Consider the following 16,129-nt stretch of genomic DNA (forward strand, 5'->3'; position numbering starts at 1 on the left):
TAGTTAAGAAGCCGTCCAGTTATAGAAATCCGCATGAAAAGTTATCTTTAAATCCCTCGGTCGGAATTAGTGAATGCTTCAGTTTTCAAGCCTGACGGGGCTGACAGAGTCTAACCCGACAACCCGACGTTCTTGGTATCGACATGGTCTAAACACTTGCGTACCCGCAACATTTATCCCGACTGTTATCCAACAATGACGCGGCAACAGAACCTCTACTTGGATGAGCAATCTAAAAATGGCATGGAAATTGAAACAGCATCGCGGCGGACTTCTGACTTGAAGTCCGAGCGGGCCAAGACAGTTTATGATATCAACCGGTATAGTTGATATAGAGTCGGTGAGTGAAATGGGACGTCATCATTGGCGCGTTATTTCTTCTCTCCAATGCCAATGCATTGCATGCTGTTGGAAGGTTGGTCTATGTCATCCACTTTGCTTTCTGTAGGTGGTGAATCGCTCGTCGGCCTGGAAAAGACGTAGTGGCCAGGCACTGTGCCTACCATGAGCGGGCCTTGTCGAATTCGGCTTTACTAGCGGCATGTAGCGCGATGACGCTACTCACTTCTGGCGTAAGAGATCTGCTGGCGGCTGTCTTCTTGCTTCTTTGGGGGGTTCATTAGTGCTACTCGCTTGCGGCCTCCTTGGGCACAAGTTGGCCAAAATGGGGCGAGCTTGTCGGCCGAGGAAATGAGGCGGGGAAAGATGTGATGTTTATCCTTCACCATGTGTTACCCATGGGACGGGATGTTGATCACACTTCAGAGAGGGTAGCAACAGCGGATGTACGAGCCTGGGCATCATCAAATAATTAGCCAATGGCTCCAGAGCATGGCTGTTCCTGGGTGAGAATCATGGTGGCGCGAGGTCGCGGCACCTGGTCACACGACCTGGTTCTCGGATGCTCCCCCGCATTGAACGAGATCAGAAGACCACAAGACATGGGGAACGGAACGGGGCCGCGAAGTCGGGAAAAGCAAGCACCGATTGCCCCGTCGGACCGTGATCCCCAGATTTGTCTTGCGCATCCAGGCAGCAAGGCGCATTGGATACTGCTAGTGCTCTTTTTGGTTCGGACAAGTGGTCGTTCTCTCAATCTCGTAGTTGGAAAGCCCTGATATGTGGTGCGATGTGAATGGAGCACTCGGCATTTTTAACCCCCCTCCAGCTGGAACTTGCACCGGGAGCCATCTCCGCCGGCTATCTGACAGACAGAGCGGTGAGAAGACCGCCGTGCTGTCGGTGAGCAGTTCGCCCTGTCTCGGTTGGCGCATTATTTGGACCAGTTGGATGAGCGCCGGGCCACGGGTGACTGAGAAGATGGATTGTTATGCGGATGCTGCGTGCGTAGTGGCTCTATTGTCGAGGCTCGTCCCTTGTCGTTGCCCTGGCAGACTGGGATGCATGGGCATAAGACGCCCAAATAAGGCACATACTACATTAAGACGGCGGCCGGGAACCGTCCCAACAAGTTGACCGGCTTTGCTTCGGGATGGAAGGTTGGCCGGAAGACCCAGTTGAGACAGCAAATCCAGGGCTATGTCGCACCGCCTTCCCTTCTCCCTCTCCCATTCCCTCCTTCGCAAGCCGCGAGCACCCGCGACCAGGGTAGTGTCTAAACCTCATGTGACATCGGCGCGAATGGGTGCTGGACTCGGCCGGTTCCTATCTGTCGATTTCGACAGCGAGCAATTAATCGAAATGTGACTGGCGGTTAAGCAGGGCCTGGGTTGGGGCTTGGGTGTGGCAGATGGAAGGGTGACAGCTCTTAATTTCCAGGGGCGAACAGCACCATTTTGTTCTAGAACGCCATTTTCTGGGGACGTGGGGGCCACATCCCTGCTGGGATTATTTTCGCTGTTCAGCCCTGGTGTGGTGTGGTGGCTTTGATGGTTGGGGAGCACATGGTGCAAGTTTCCCCCCTCTTCGTCATCCGCTGCGGCGGATGGTGGTGGTGGGCTTGCATGGTGTGGCGGTGCTCCGTCGCGAGGGGAACGGAGGGTCGATCAGGTTGCGCCTCGTAGTCCGTGTTTGTGAAGAAGGAAAGGGTTGTACTGCATGCCGACGACCGGTTTGCCCTGGCAGTTGTCGCCGTTGGCAATTAATGGCCAGGGGAAGGGGATCAACCTCTTTACTCGGGCGTCGGGGCCTGGTATCGTCTAATTGATGCATCCCGGGCGGTCCCGACGCTGAGTGCCCAATGGCGCAAGGACATCAAACGAATGGCTGTTGCTGTGCCTGGTGAGCTGTTTGTCCCTGGCAGAATCTGAAAAGGCGCGGGTCGCAGCCGGGACAGTGCAGATGGCCGCAGTCTCATGACAAACGGGATGTGCTGCGAATACATGGATGGACCCGAGGCGGATGAGATGTGAGATGCCGTGGCTGGCAGTTGAGTGACTGAAGGAGAAATAGATCTGCCGGTCTAGAGCTCGGGTGGGCCGAGGTCTGATCTACGTGGTGTTGGCCTTTCTAGAGTAGTGTACTCGTTGATGGATGGCAGGGACGACGGACAAGAGGAGAAGCACATGCAGAAACGGTTGGCGGTTGCGGTGCTGGGCTCTGGTGAGCACACACAATGGGGCGGCACGTGTGGTGCAGTGATGAGTGCCCTACACTACAGTCTGCCTACTAGTCTAATAGGTGAGATAAGGTGAGCTCCGCTGCCCAGGTACCTGGCGGCGCGAAACCAACGTCAGGCAACTTCCATCTTGGACGGCGAGTCCGTGAAGGGCGAACAGACGGAACAGGTGTATGTACACACAGTCACACACACACGCGCGCGCGCTCACACACATTGCCCGAGTCACACCTGAAGTAACCGTACGGACAAGGATTTCACACGCCTTCGAGTACCTTAGGCTGTACCTTCTCCCCAACCAAACCTGACACTTCGGGTTCTACGAGGACCTAGAGCAATTACACCCGTGTAAAAAAATAAAAATAAAAATAAAAATTGGGAACAGCACAGGGGGAGGGGGGGGGGGACCCAAGCCAGGCCCAGGCCCGCCTTGGGGATTTCAGCGAGGAACCAGACGAAGACGGAGAGAGACCATGGCTTGCAAAGGGAGCAAAGGAGTGTTAACTGCAGCGACGGCATCTTCATCCAGCTTGCTGTCCGTACCTCGTACCGTACCGGACTGTACTTTACACAACACAGTCTCTCGACGATCTCTGTTTGCCAGCGGAGAGCCTAAAGGAGAAGCCCGAGATCCTAGATGGCCGTCTCCATCCTATGGGTCCCAGGTCCTCCCATTTCATCTTCCCATCCTGCCTGACAGGGGCGGCATTGGTCAGCCCTGGGAAGAGACGACGAGACCATGCCGAAAGTAACATCCGTACCTGGGCTTGCCTTACCAAGTTACCCTCAGTGATGGGTATTATTCGTGCCGTGTAGGATGGATTTGCAAATGCACCGAGGCGGGTAGTCAATCCCCTTCCTCCTCCCAATGCCAGTCTCCGGTGCCTGTGCCTGCCTGTGCCCGGCTCCTGGCGCATTCGTCTTTGCCTTGCCCTTCTCCCGCCATTCCAGCTTCACCCGTCACCGTCGAGCCTGATCCTGTCCCTGCCTTCGCCCCCCGCCCATGCCCATGCACCCACTTCGCCGCTCTTAATAGACGGAAGGGTCTGTGACTGCGATCCACCAAAAGCTTAGACTCGAGGTAAGTTAAGGCACTCAGCGGTTGAGTCTTCACGAGGGTTCAATGGACGGGGAAGCGCACGCAAGGACTTGTCTTGTCGAGTACCGTGGCCGGCCACCGGCGGCCAGGATTGCAGTGCATTTCTTACCTGCCACGGGACCAGAACCACACGGCTTCTGCTACCGCCAGTACTCACTACGAACCCCAGGCTGTCCAGCCCGCCCGCGCACTCCCCTACCCGTACCAGTCGGGTCATGTACTTCGTTCCATGGGCACCTGCACATGCATCTGCACCCGTAGCTAGCAGCAGCAGCAGCACCATCAGCATAAGCATCAGCATCAGCCCAAGCCAACGACTGGGGCCATAGGCCACAGGGCTCTAGCGCCAAGGTACCCGCCCTCGGGACACTGGACAGGCACTGTGGCCATGGCCCATGCCGGGTACCTTGCCTTGTCGTAGGTCTCTTTCCGGTCCAATTTTTTTTCCCCCTTCCCGCCCCCATCTTTCTGCCTTTGCTGGCGGTCCCCAATCCCTTCCCTCTCTCAGGGCAATCTTAGGCTCGGCATGGTATTCCAGTCATCCAAAGTACCCTTTGCCTTGCCTCAACCTACGCCCGCCCTCCCAAGTCCCATCTCTGAGCATTCCAATTTTTTCTCGTGCGTGCTCCGCTCCATCCACGCCGCCTCCCCTCCTCCTTACCCTCCTTCTCCTCTCGTCCTCCTTCGCCCAATGCCAGCCCCTTTACTACAACGGCAACAAAATATACGCCTATCTATGGGGGCATAGGCTTCGGAGATCCGTCTCTTCTGTCGTCCGACCTATCAAGGATTCCACCGCGGACACGACTGCGATAGCCCTGGCTCTTTTTACCTGTCAAGGTCCGAGGTCGACCTCCAACACCAACCGCAACTGGCGGCTTGCAGTGTCCTGCGGGCCCTTGACCTAACCTCACTCACTCGCCTTGATTACTTCTTCGCTCACTCACTCAGAACTCGCCATCGGGCACTTTGCCTTGCCTAGAGTTCCGTCTTTCACCGTCCACTTCGTCTCAACACCGACGCCTATCGTCTTCCTGCTCTCGGCTCTTGTTCGCCGGCATCCATTCGGGAGCGCACACCTTACATGCTCTCGCCAATCGACCGGCTTACTATCAGAATCACTCAGCCATCCCGCGCCGGCCCTCACATGTCGGCAATGCAACACCTCTGACCAAAACCAACATTCATGAAAACGGTCATCGACGTCCTGACAACCCGCCATAGCCGAGTCTTGCCGCTTCGTCTATTTTGCTCTCTTCGTCCAAACCTCGACTTCAAGTGCATCGTCGCCCATCTCAACAAAACTCCCGCTTGTCATCTACCCGCAGTCGACCGCGCATAAAGTGACCAACCCAAGTTGCAGCTTGCCTCTCACTTGCAGCCATCCGCGTCTTGCTCGCGCGTCTCAAACCGAACCGTTAATTACACCGACACTCAACCACGTTTGATCCAAGTGCAGAGCGACCATGACCGCCTTTGATCAACTCAGGTAACCTCCATCGCACTCAGCAAGACTGCCCACCACGGCGGGGCTATCTATGCCACCCTGCAGTCCACCCGCACCCTCCGCTCCTCTCTCTTCCTCTTAGTCTTTAGCCGCCCTCTACCTGCCGTTGGCCGTCCGTCTTCAGTAGAGGACACACTCCCTTCAGATGGATTTACCCAAGGGCTTTGTCAAAGATGACAGGCGCATCTACGAGGATGTCGCATCACATTCACAACCTCTTTCGTCCGATTTCATAATAAGAATGTGGCACGGTAAGCTGAATTTCAATACATGGCCACCCACGTCTTTGTCCGCGTTGCCTTGGCCCCCAAAACTAATGCTCGAGTGCAGTTTATACCACAACGAATCTGAAGCTTGTTGATCCCACAGCCCGCCGTTTGGAGAATTTTTGGTGGCATGTAATGGGTAGCGATAGGTCTAAACTGACCGGCGCCACCCTGGCCAAAATCTGGGAACACATCTCCTATGGCCCAACATTCGTGCCTCTCAAAGGCTCACCGAACCGCTGGGAGGGGCCCATGGTACTTCACACCTTGCTTGACAAGAACAACAATAACACTGAACTTTGCTGATTATAATGCACAGACGCCTCGTTTCAACAGCCAACACGAGTCTGACGTATTCCTCAGCGCTCAGCGGCTAAACCAGGATATCAAGATGATTTCCGAGCAATCTGCCTTGAAGGAGCTATCTGCTTCGTCGTCTCGACCTCCGCCGCCGCATCCAATCCTGAAGAAGTCTAGGGGCGATTCCAAATCCGGTCCCCGTCCGACGGCTCGCTTTGTATCTCCTCATGACTCCGCTGACGAGGATTTCAAAACTAGCGAGGGGACTTCGTCAGAAAGCACGGCGGCTAGCGGGTTGGAGATGCGTATCTCATCAATAGCATCGCCCGTGAAACCCGGCAAGAAGAAACCTGCAACGCCGACCAAACGCTTTGTGGCCTCGACGGCGAACAAGAGAAGGCCGATCCTCCCAAGAAGGATGAGCTCACAGTCTTCGACTGCTTCTGACGTCATGGCCAAGGAGGCTAGTTCTGCAAACGGGTACAAAAACGTTGGGACTCATAACGTGGTGCACCCTTACACCGAGCAGACTATCGTCCAGAGCATATCCGGTTCCGAGGGAATCGAACAGCCCCCTAGCGCCAAAGCTCTAGGGAAGCGACCCGCGAATCGCTCCATGTCGGAAACGCCAAACTCGTTGAAATCCCCCCCATTAGTTGAGGAGCAACGGACCCCGGCCATTGTGCAAGCAGGCGTTCGGGCGCCGGCCCCCGCGCCGCTGAGCAAGCCTGCAGTCGAACGGCCGGGCTACGACGGAAATAGGGCGAAGCATGACGACCCGAGGGCGCCCACTCACATCCTGTCTGGGTCACCCGCGCTTTCGTCACCGGGAATTGGGTCATTCTCATCATCGCGCTCCGTTTTCTCGGCTCCACGCATGGAAAGGACCTCTTCGAATTCGGAGGCCTATCGACCGCGAGAAGCAAGCATAGGCCGCGGTCCTTCCCAAGGGCTGCTATCGAGTGCTACATCGAAAACGTCAAATATTGCAGCCATGGGTCAGGTCTCGATTTCTGGCGAGCCCGATCGACGTGCATTGGAAGCTTTGGATTCTTTCAACGACGAAGCCAATCCCAGGGGCACCCCTCGGCGAACGTCTTCAACGTCGCATTTCACACCGACTATGCCAAGCTCTGTCCCCGACGTACCACTGGCAAGGACAAGAAGCCAGTTGACGCTGCTCTTGGAGCGTGAAAAGCAGCGCATCGGAGACAGGCCAAAACCTAGGTCATAACACACACGAGCCGAATTTTGCTATTTTTCATCAACCTATAATCTATGTACTAATTCGAGAGGTACGGACTGCATCAAAAGGATTCATGGAGTTTGGGGAACATAAAAATGGTCGGACTTATCCGCAAACTTTGACTTCCCAAGAGCCGGTTGCTCCAGGCGGTTACATTTGTTCCTGGCAGCTCCAACGTTTGTTGTTTCCCTTTTTCTCTCTTTCTTTTCATCAACTCGACAAGGCCGACACTTGATAGGGGCAAGATCGGCGGGTTTGCATCGCATGGGGCGTTCTCATTACAGACGGTTCGAGGCCCCTGTTGGGCCATTGCCTAGCAAGCATTACAGGGGGGGACAGCGAGTTACACTATAAGAGAATATCATTTGCGTCTACAGACGTTCAGCCAGTGGCGAATCCGTTCAAAGCTCGAGGAGCGTATGCCGCCGGAGACATGCTCCTGGTTCGATGATGCACGGGTAGCGGGCCAACCGATCCGATAGCCGCCCTGAATGCGATTAATGTTTGTTGCCCAAAATGCCCGGTGACCAGACACTCGACATGCCGTTCTGCTGGCAAAGTAGCGGCGAGACGAAATGTGTGCTGTCTAGACTGAAACAGAGCAAGGGGCATGAGTCCGGGTCTAAAAAGGACATGTCATGAATGGCTGACTCGGCGTGTTCACCAGGCTCACCAGGCGTCTGCTCGCAGGTCACAGTTCTGCCGAGAATATCACCTCATACTCCGGCCTGACTCGCCGTTTCTCGATAAGGGCATCAACGAAGGCCAGCCAAGGATACAAGGGCATGGCCATCGCAGCTCTCTCACTGTCGGCCGTCAGACCGAGATAAAGTGAAAGGGGTGTGTGACGGGGGAGGGGGGCACAAAAAGCAATGCTCAGCCGGTCATGAGGTCTATTGTCTGCGACAAGGGAGGCGGCGGGCGGACGTCTCGAAGCCGATGCCCCGAAGACGCAAGTCATTACGCAACAAAAAATGGATTGGGCGCAGAAGTCCCGTTGAAACAGAAATCCATGGATTCCCTCTCGCTGGGGGTTTCCAAATGCATCCCGTAAGTTTATAGCAGATGCCCCCACGCCCTGGCCTTGACCTGCCATGTCGAGCGCGAGGGGCACAGCAGACTGACTGGATGGGATGGGAGCTGTGGAAGCTACCCTGGAGCTGACAGGGCTGTCCGTTGCGGGGTAGGTACCCAACCTTAAAGAGGTAGCTCACCGGCTTCAGATGAGCTTTGCCGTTGGAAACCGGCCGCTGACTAAGCTATCGCGAAACCATCACCCCCACCTCTAGCTTCAAATTCTCTACCTTGTCGTCGACTTGGTGGTGTGAAGAAAGGTGTGATGGGAGAGCAGGTTCATCCAATTCATAGCTAGGTTTCCGGGTAGCCAGCTGCCAGGCAACTCGGAACAAACCCCCACACTAGCGAGAGGGCGATAATGAAAGCCACTCGCCTTCTCAAGTGGGTAGGAACGGACGGCGTCTTGAGCTCACATGTTCACGTGGCCAGCTATCTCGCAACCGATTCATTCCCTCCTGCCCGTCCACGCCGATATGGACATCATCCCACGTGTGCTGACGACGGTGCCAGGTTGCATTAGCCTTGTCAAAGCGACACCATCCTTCTGGAACTGCGTCTGAATCTCAAGTGTCTTGGGTTTCATCAGGGACGCGCGCTGTTGAACATGGCGATGGAATGGACTGATATGTATGTTTGGCATCATGTTGTAAGAAAGGGGGAGAAGCTCGGGGTGAGCCTCGGACTTCCACGCAAGAATCAGGTCCCAACGTTTTGGGGCCGTTTCTGTTTGTCTGTCTGATCCGGTTGGTTTGGCCACCTTCCTTGCTCTTCTCTCTCCCCTCCTTTTCTCTCTCTTTATCCCTCGGGAATGCGGCGCGATGCGCTGCACCCGAGTTGCCACAATGCGGCACCAGTGGAGCATGAACATATTCGCGACCATCTGGTTCCAGCAGTAGGATGAGGCTGTGTGTCGCCTGCCCTACACACCACCACCACAAGAACTAGACTAGGGGCCAAAAGTCCCGACGTGGACAAGAGAATGTGAACCCATGCAAAGGCAGGCAGGCCGCCGCCGCGTGCATGAGCTGGATGTGCTTCGGTACTCGCCTACGTTATCCCCTCCCTCCTCCTGCCCTACCCCCCAATCCCGATACCTTCCACATCCCGCCTTTTTCTTTTCAGTGCCGCATCATTGCCGTTGCACGGCAGCATGTATGCACCCCAATCAACTCCCACCCCACCCACGCGCCTTCAATCGTGCATTTTTTCTTCTTCTATGGTGTGTCTTGGGCTTGTATATATGTGTGTGCGGTCTTGATACAGGAGGCGGAGGTAAAAGGTGGTGTGTGGGTGACACCCGTCCGGAGGGTCGTATCTGTCCTGCTCTCTTTTCTTTACCACATCACATCACCGTCATCTTGCTGTGTTTCCCTGCGAAGAGGGGGGTGTGGTTGTGATGTCAGACTGCTCTCCTCCTTCCAAAATGCCACTCACAGATGGAATGCCTCGAGGCGGGAGGGCCGGGTGGGTGGGACCAGTCCACACCGAATACCTCGCACCGGTGAACTCGAGCGCATTATGCTTGGGATGGGGATGCGATGGGAGAGGAGGTGCCGGCCGGCAGGATAGGCTCTCTCGCCTGAGCTATCGGCGGCTGACGGCGGTTCGGCGCGAGGCCGTGTATTCGGCCTTGCATTCACGTGCCAGATGGACCAAGAACGATTACTGTGTGACTAGATTGAATCTTTCGAGTGCCTTTCTATGTTATTTTGTGTCAATTCGATTGCTTGTCTATCAACAACGGGTTGCCCAAGTCATTCTGGCAAAACACCGTCCGGTCTACTACCAAAGACGCAACTACAGCTTTTTGTCCGCCTTGTTCCTTGTCCCCCCCCTCTTCCCGGCGCCAAATGCAGTTTTTCGTCGCTTATGTGACGGTGTAACCGCCGTCGACGCGCAAATCGGCGCCCGTGACGTACAGAGAGGCGTCGGACAGGAGGAAGGTAACGGGACCCATGAGGTCCTTGGGCTGGCCCATCTTGCCCTGGGGGATCAGGGATGTCCACTTCTGCTTGAGGTCTGGGTTGTCGTCAAGAATCTTCTGGGTCCTGTAGAAGGTGGTGTCAGTAAATGTTCCCATAGACCATTCGACGATGATTCCAAGCACTTACAAAGCTGTGAGCATATAACCGGGGGAGATGCAGTTGACGCGGATGCCGGCGTGAGCCCATTCGACGGCGAGAGAGGCAGCCAGGTGGCGGACACCAGCCTTGGCGGCGTTGTAAGGACTGTTTGAATACATGTTAGCCAAGTGTTACACTTCCCAGAACTCCCCCCGGGACAGGGTGGAACGTACGCTTGTGGTTGGGGAATGTTGACGATGGCGCCAGACATGCTGCCGATAAAGACCATGCTGCCGGGGGTCTTGCGCTCCATGAGGTGCTTCGCGACGCCGATGGCGAAGAGATAGGTGCCGTCGACGTTTACACCCCAGAGCTTACGCATGCGGTCGATCGGGTAGTGGACGGCATCAAAGTTCTCGGTGAAGCCGGCCGATGTGACGAGGTTGTCAATCTTGCCGTGAGCGGCAATAACCTCGGCGATGCAGGCGTCAACGGATTCGGGGTCCGAGACATCTGCGTAGTGGGCAGTCACCTTGGGAGTTCTGTGATGTGCTGTTAGGACCAAGTTTTCTCTAAATGCTTCTCAAATTTGGGGAGGCAGGAGGGAGCGGGTTCAGATCGCGTACCTTTTCGCTTCGGGGTTCTCTCTCTTGAACGTTTCAATCAGACTCTTGGCCTGGAGTTCTGCCTCGTCCTCTGTCTTGGTGTCAATATTCGTTCCGCTTGGTACGCGGGGGTATAAGGAAGAACGAGGAACGGAACTCACTGTTCAGGTCGACAATGGCGAGGTCACTGCCCGAGTACACCATGCCCTGTCCCATTACCAAACCCAGGCCGCGGGCACCGCCGGTTACGACGCCGACATGGCCCTCAAGGGAGAAGGACGCGAGTGTGGGCTTGCCAATTCCGCCGCCGTGGCCGCGAACGGGCTGACTTGAGGGGAGCTCGTGGTCCTCGGGGTACTCGACCGTAACATCGGGGTCGGTTCTCGAGTACTGCCCGGGATGGGGCTTTTCCCTGACGTTGGAGCTCCCGCTGATGGATCTTGACTGTTGCTGTTGTTGGGGTCTGGCCGTTGAGAGGCCTGCTGTGGCCGCGGCGGGAGTCTGGGAGGATTTGCCGCGGATCTGGGCGTGCTGGGTGATGGGGCGAACTGTCCGCGCGAGGCGGGCACTGAGGGGACGGAACATCGTAGCGGCTTGTCTGCTTTGCTTCGTAGAATGCCTGGTTTGTGTGGTCTTCGCCCTCGTCGCAAGGGAGTGACAGGAAACGTTCGTTCAAGGTTCCCGGACAAGGGGAAGGGGGGAAGGTAATGGCCGTTGGGTTCTCGGGAACCGTTTATTTTTGCAATTGACACGAGAGGGATGATGTCACTAGGCTACTGTTGCCGGGCGGCAACTCGTACGAGCTGATAAAACTAGCTGTCCGCAGCAGGGCGGGATTGGCGATTAAAGCTGGCAGATTCAGGGTACGAAAGTAAAGTAAAGCAACGATTTGAGGAGCTCTGGTGGGGTTGATGACGTGGGGCAAGCGAAAGGGAGGTGATTGTCTCTGATCGTCTAAAGGGCAGCCTGCATTGGGAAATGCGCTGAAATCCGGGGTCTGATGGAGGTGGCTCGCCGCTTTTGGGGGTTGTGTGGGAAAGGCGGAGGGACAATTGGAAGCTCGGGGAGGGGGAGGAGCTTCGTTTATGAGAAGGTTGAACTTGGGTAGAGTAAAGGCGGGTTATGTAAGACAGAGCAGGTCTAGATCGTGTGAATTGGTCGATTACAAGGAACGATATCGGAAAATGTTCACGATACTTGGGCAGGTGGACGCGTCTCAGGTCGGAAACACGTCTCGGCCTTCACAGCTGCTCTTCGCACTGCCTCGCGGGGGGCTCCCCCGGAGCTAGGCTAGAGCCCGAGCGGACATGCAACCGCCCACTGCCCGCTAGAACCACAACCCGGGGGCGGGGCTGGGCTTGGACGTGGGCGTGGTGGGTTGGAGCGCCTGGAGGGCACCTTGCTTTGGGGGACGTCGCAGCAGCTCCCATCCCGGATTGCCCGGCTGGGAGACTTACGGCCTGAGGTGCCTGTTTCTCGCCCCCAGCCCCCTTGAAGACGCTCAATTGGGAGTGAATGTCCATTGGGTTGCAGTGGCGTGTAAGGTAAGTCTGCCAGACGAGAAATCCATTAAACCCCTGTTTGGTCGTCCAGGTGCGTCTAGGACGGGTCACAAGCCGTTCAAGGTTCTCGTTATTATCTTTGCTACTCCACAGGGTCCCGGGGGGGAACACAGAAGACCTCCAACTTTTTTTTTAGGTCACTTCCGGGCGAAACATTGGGTAATCTTTAAACACCTTCTCCACAGCTACCCCGATTTTCCTGCACGGGATGGAGTTCTAGAATACCATGATGTTACTATGTAGGGGGAGGGGACCGGGGGCCGGGGGCGGCCAAGGGAGGCCAAGGGATCTGGCCTTCTCAACACTTGGACGACCGAGAGCTTCCGCTGAGCTCCAGTTCCGAGAGCGGCCTGATGGCTGTGCCCAATATCTGTCGCCTGCTTTTCTCATCCCATTTCCTGCCACAATGCCACGCCATCATGTTTGATTGGGATTTCCGCCCTGTTGGCTTCTCCGTCATCTAGTTTACCCACTTCTTATCGGCTCTTGCTGAACACGAGGCCCGACGAGAGATGGCTGACTGATCGACATTACTGATTTCCATGCCACCACCCCCCGACCACTCCGGTCATCGTTGTCGTTCTATTGAACCACACCCGGGTCCGGTTCTGGGCTCTTCTGAATCCTGGACCAGTCTGCCGGCTCGGGGATGCCGCATTAGGTTATCCGCTTGCAATTGCCGTTGTTTAACAATTTGGGGGCTCTGGAAGCGCACCACGCCCACAGCCAACCACCCACCAACCCACAACACACGTGCGCATTCACCCTGTGTTCTAGATTGTTCATGTTATGCATCCATTGCGTGTCACCTTGGTCAAAGCTTTGGGAGGCGGCATGTACGTGTCCGTGAAACTCAACTTCCGACATCTTTTCTCTTGCCCATTGTCCATCTTGATGTTACGGGCTTCTCACCGTTCGTCAAGTCTTTTTCTACGAACCTGACATCTGGACAGTAGGTGTACTGAATGGCCGGCCACCTTCGAAGCCTGGGATGTGGTTCCAGTGTTCAGCTGAGAGATAAGGAAAGCTGACAGCTACTGACTATGAGTCGGTTCCTAGGCGCTTTTTGGCTAAAGCTATCTACTCAGCAAAGGAGCTATACAACCCCCTTGGTTCTTCAACGTTTCTTGATTTTGCAGAAGAATGCACGAGTGAACCACACCAATACCGTCTGGCGCTTCTTCCAGCTCCATTCAAATTTCCCATTTTATTTGTTTCGATAAGAGAACTTGTTGAGGACGAGCCACTGCCTGTTGTTACCAAGGTATTTATCGAGACTATCGATAAGGCTAACAACAGGCCGAAGCCGACCTCGGTCAACATATACTTGAGGACAGCTCAAACATTACTGCGATATTTAATTGTATTTTCCTTCTGCTCGTAGTCTCCATGTGCTTGATAGCATTCTTGACGACAGTTGGTTATACTTGAACATCTCGCGGAACCAATTCCCGAGAGTCGCAGCAGCTATGCTCCATTTAGCGCCGTGGTAACGGTAAAGATAGCCAGTCATTGTATGCTTAGAGAGAGAAAGTTGCAAAGCATCATTTTACTCTGACAGGGTCACCGGATACGCAGAGTAACTCGGACTGTTGGAAATGTAGTCGTGACTAACGCACGCTATCCGATGAAATCCATTTTCAGGTTTCCCCAACTCTTTCACGCGTACCACCAACGAGTTGTGCGCTGTGCATCCTGTGATAGACGACGGATATAGCACTTGTGCAGCGTTAGGCTTTTTTCCTTGCGTGTTTTTCTCTTGAACTAAGCAACATGCCACCTGTCTGTATTGCAAACAACAGCAAGGGCCCTCGCTCACAGCATCTGCCTCGTTTCAAAACGCATAAATCAGCCAATCTCTCACACAAAAATCTCCTTCTGATTCAGTCCGTTGCTGCTGTCCAAGCCGGATCAGAACTGGACGAACCTGAAACTGTGCCAGGTTGAGCCAGCGAACCCCAAGAACGCCGTCGGAATCTCCAGGGCGGACGGCGTCTAGGGCGGTTTGAATGCCAAAACGGGCGATGCGAAGAGTCAAGCGTCCAAAGCGGGGGGGGATACCCCAAGAAAATAGACCTCGAGGCTCTATTCAAGTAGCTTGCCGCCGCTTTGCGATTCAGTCCGGATGTTGTAAGGCAGACGGGGCTGCCAATGAGAGGAGCGAGAGTTGGGAAGCTGAACGTGAACAGTTCGTCGCGAGGCCTGCCCTGCCGCAACACATGATGTTCTCGTCGCTCGATTCTTTCTACACGTGACATTGTTTGTGTATTTCTTTTGGTAGTCTACAAACTAGCTCTTTTATGCTCCCCAGGTGACAAGTTTTCATTTTTATGCAAGATGGGCATATTCCTTGTTAAACGCCCTTCCAATAACCATTCTTCTGATTTCCGATGTACCGGCTCCGATCTCATACAGTTTTGCGCTGGTGTCGTGTTAGCAACCGAGATACAAGGGGCATCATGGGTTGATCACTTACTCTCTCAATAGTCTCGAGACCGGCATTTCTTCCACGTAGCCCATACCGCCGAGAAGCTGGATGCTGTCTAGAGTACATTCCGTGGCCCTTTCAGCGGCATACAAAATGGCTCCTGCGCAGTCCTGTGTGCGGATCGATCCCTCCTCGTCCACAGCCTTGGCCGTGGCATAAGTGTATGCTCGAGACGCCTGGAGTTTTGTGTACATATCGGCGAGCTTCCCTTGAATGAATTGGTTTTGAGCGATGGGGATGCCGAATTGCTTTCGCTGGTGGGTGAAGGGCAAAGCCACGTCCAATGCGGCCTGCATTATTCCCAACGGCCCGGCGCTGAGAACGAGACGTTCGAGGTCAAGGCCCTCCATCAGAACTCGAACGCCACCGTTGAGCTTGCCAAGGATGTTCTCCTTGGGGACAAAGACGGAGTCAAAGTTGAGCTCGCCAGTGTTGCTGCCCCGCATGCCCATCTTGTCAAGCTTCCTTGCGCAGCTGAAGCCCTTGGTCTTGGTCTCAACCAGGAATGCCGTGACGCCTTTGGAGCCCTTTTCGGGTTCTGTCTTGGCGTAGACAACGATGAGGTCGGCATCAGGGCCATTGGTGATCCACATCTTTGAGCCGTTCAGGACGTAGCCTCCATCAACCGCTGTCGCCGTTGTCCTCATGCTCACCACATCGCTTCCGGCTCCGGACTCGGACATGGCCAGCGCGCCCACGCTCGTGCCGGCGATCAGGCCGGGAAGGTACTTCTGCTTCTGTTCCGGAGAACCGTTAAGCTGAAGCTGGTTGACGCACAATTGAGAATGCGCGGCGTAGCTGAGGCCAATCGAGCCAGAGGCACGCGAGATCTCCTCCATGACGACACAGTGTGCCTGGTAACCCATGGCCAGACCACCGACGTCCTCGTCGGCCGTCATGCCCAGGAAGCCAGCTTCACCCAGCTTCTGCCACATCTCATTGGGGAAAGCATTGCTCTTGTCCGTGTTTGCGGCGACCTCCTCCGGGATCTCGCGTCTCGTGAAGTCTTGCACACGCTCGCGCAGCTCGGCAAGGTCGGCTTGTGACGGCGCTTCAAATCCTTTGGGATGCTTGGAGGAATGCTGTCGGGTCTGGAGGGCGGGGGTGGCGAGGGGTCGCAGTTGGCGCGCCGGCCGCGACAACGATCTGAATACTCGAACACTCGACATGGTTGTTCTTCGTAACAAATGGGAGAAAATGAATTGAAAAAGAAGGAATCGAAAAACAACCTTTCTCCTTGTTGATGATCTGAGTTACCTTGGCTCGATGCCGGGCTGAGGTCCAACCCGGGACAAGCAGGTGCTCGGCTAAGGGCGGCTTCTAGCGGGCCGAGGCCAT

At 55.3% G+C, this 16,129-nt stretch overlaps 3 protein-coding genes across 3 annotated transcripts; 1 reads left to right on the top strand and 2 right to left on the bottom strand.

Annotated features, from left to right (window-relative positions):
• Positions 1 to 5,329: 5,329 nt before the first annotated feature.
• EsH8_III_001164 (uncharacterized protein) lies at positions 5,330 to 6,984 on the top strand (the record flags this gene model as incomplete). The annotated part of the gene is made up of 3 exons (XM_083262889.1): positions 5,330 to 5,435; positions 5,515 to 5,705; positions 5,770 to 6,984. The coding sequence occupies 3 exons, from the start codon at positions 5,330 to 5,332 to the stop codon at positions 6,982 to 6,984; spliced, it is 1,512 nt and encodes a 503-aa protein (XP_083123376.1).
• A 2,956-nt stretch (positions 6,985 to 9,940) lies between these two features.
• EsH8_III_001165 (uncharacterized protein) lies at positions 9,941 to 11,326 on the bottom strand (the record flags this gene model as incomplete). Its single annotated transcript, XM_083262890.1, has 5 exons — positions 9,941 to 10,121; positions 10,185 to 10,301; positions 10,370 to 10,678; positions 10,763 to 10,832; positions 10,903 to 11,326. 5 exons carry the CDS (start codon positions 11,324 to 11,326, stop codon positions 9,941 to 9,943), a joined length of 1,101 nt encoding a protein of 366 aa, XP_083123377.1.
• A 3,305-nt stretch (positions 11,327 to 14,631) lies between these two features.
• Positions 14,632 to 15,960, bottom strand: EsH8_III_001166 (acyl-CoA dehydrogenase/oxidase; the record flags this gene model as incomplete). Its single annotated transcript, XM_083262891.1, has 2 exons — positions 14,632 to 14,725; positions 14,780 to 15,960. The coding sequence occupies 2 exons, from the start codon at positions 15,958 to 15,960 to the stop codon at positions 14,632 to 14,634; spliced, it is 1,275 nt and encodes a 424-aa protein (XP_083123378.1).
• Positions 15,961 to 16,129: the final 169 nt, after the last annotated feature.

This window comes from Colletotrichum jinshuiense, chromosome 3, assembly GCF_051148585.1.
Source record: "Colletotrichum jinshuiense chromosome 3, complete sequence".
Classification (NCBI taxonomy): Eukaryota; Fungi; Ascomycota; class Sordariomycetes; order Glomerellales; family Glomerellaceae; genus Colletotrichum; species Colletotrichum jinshuiense.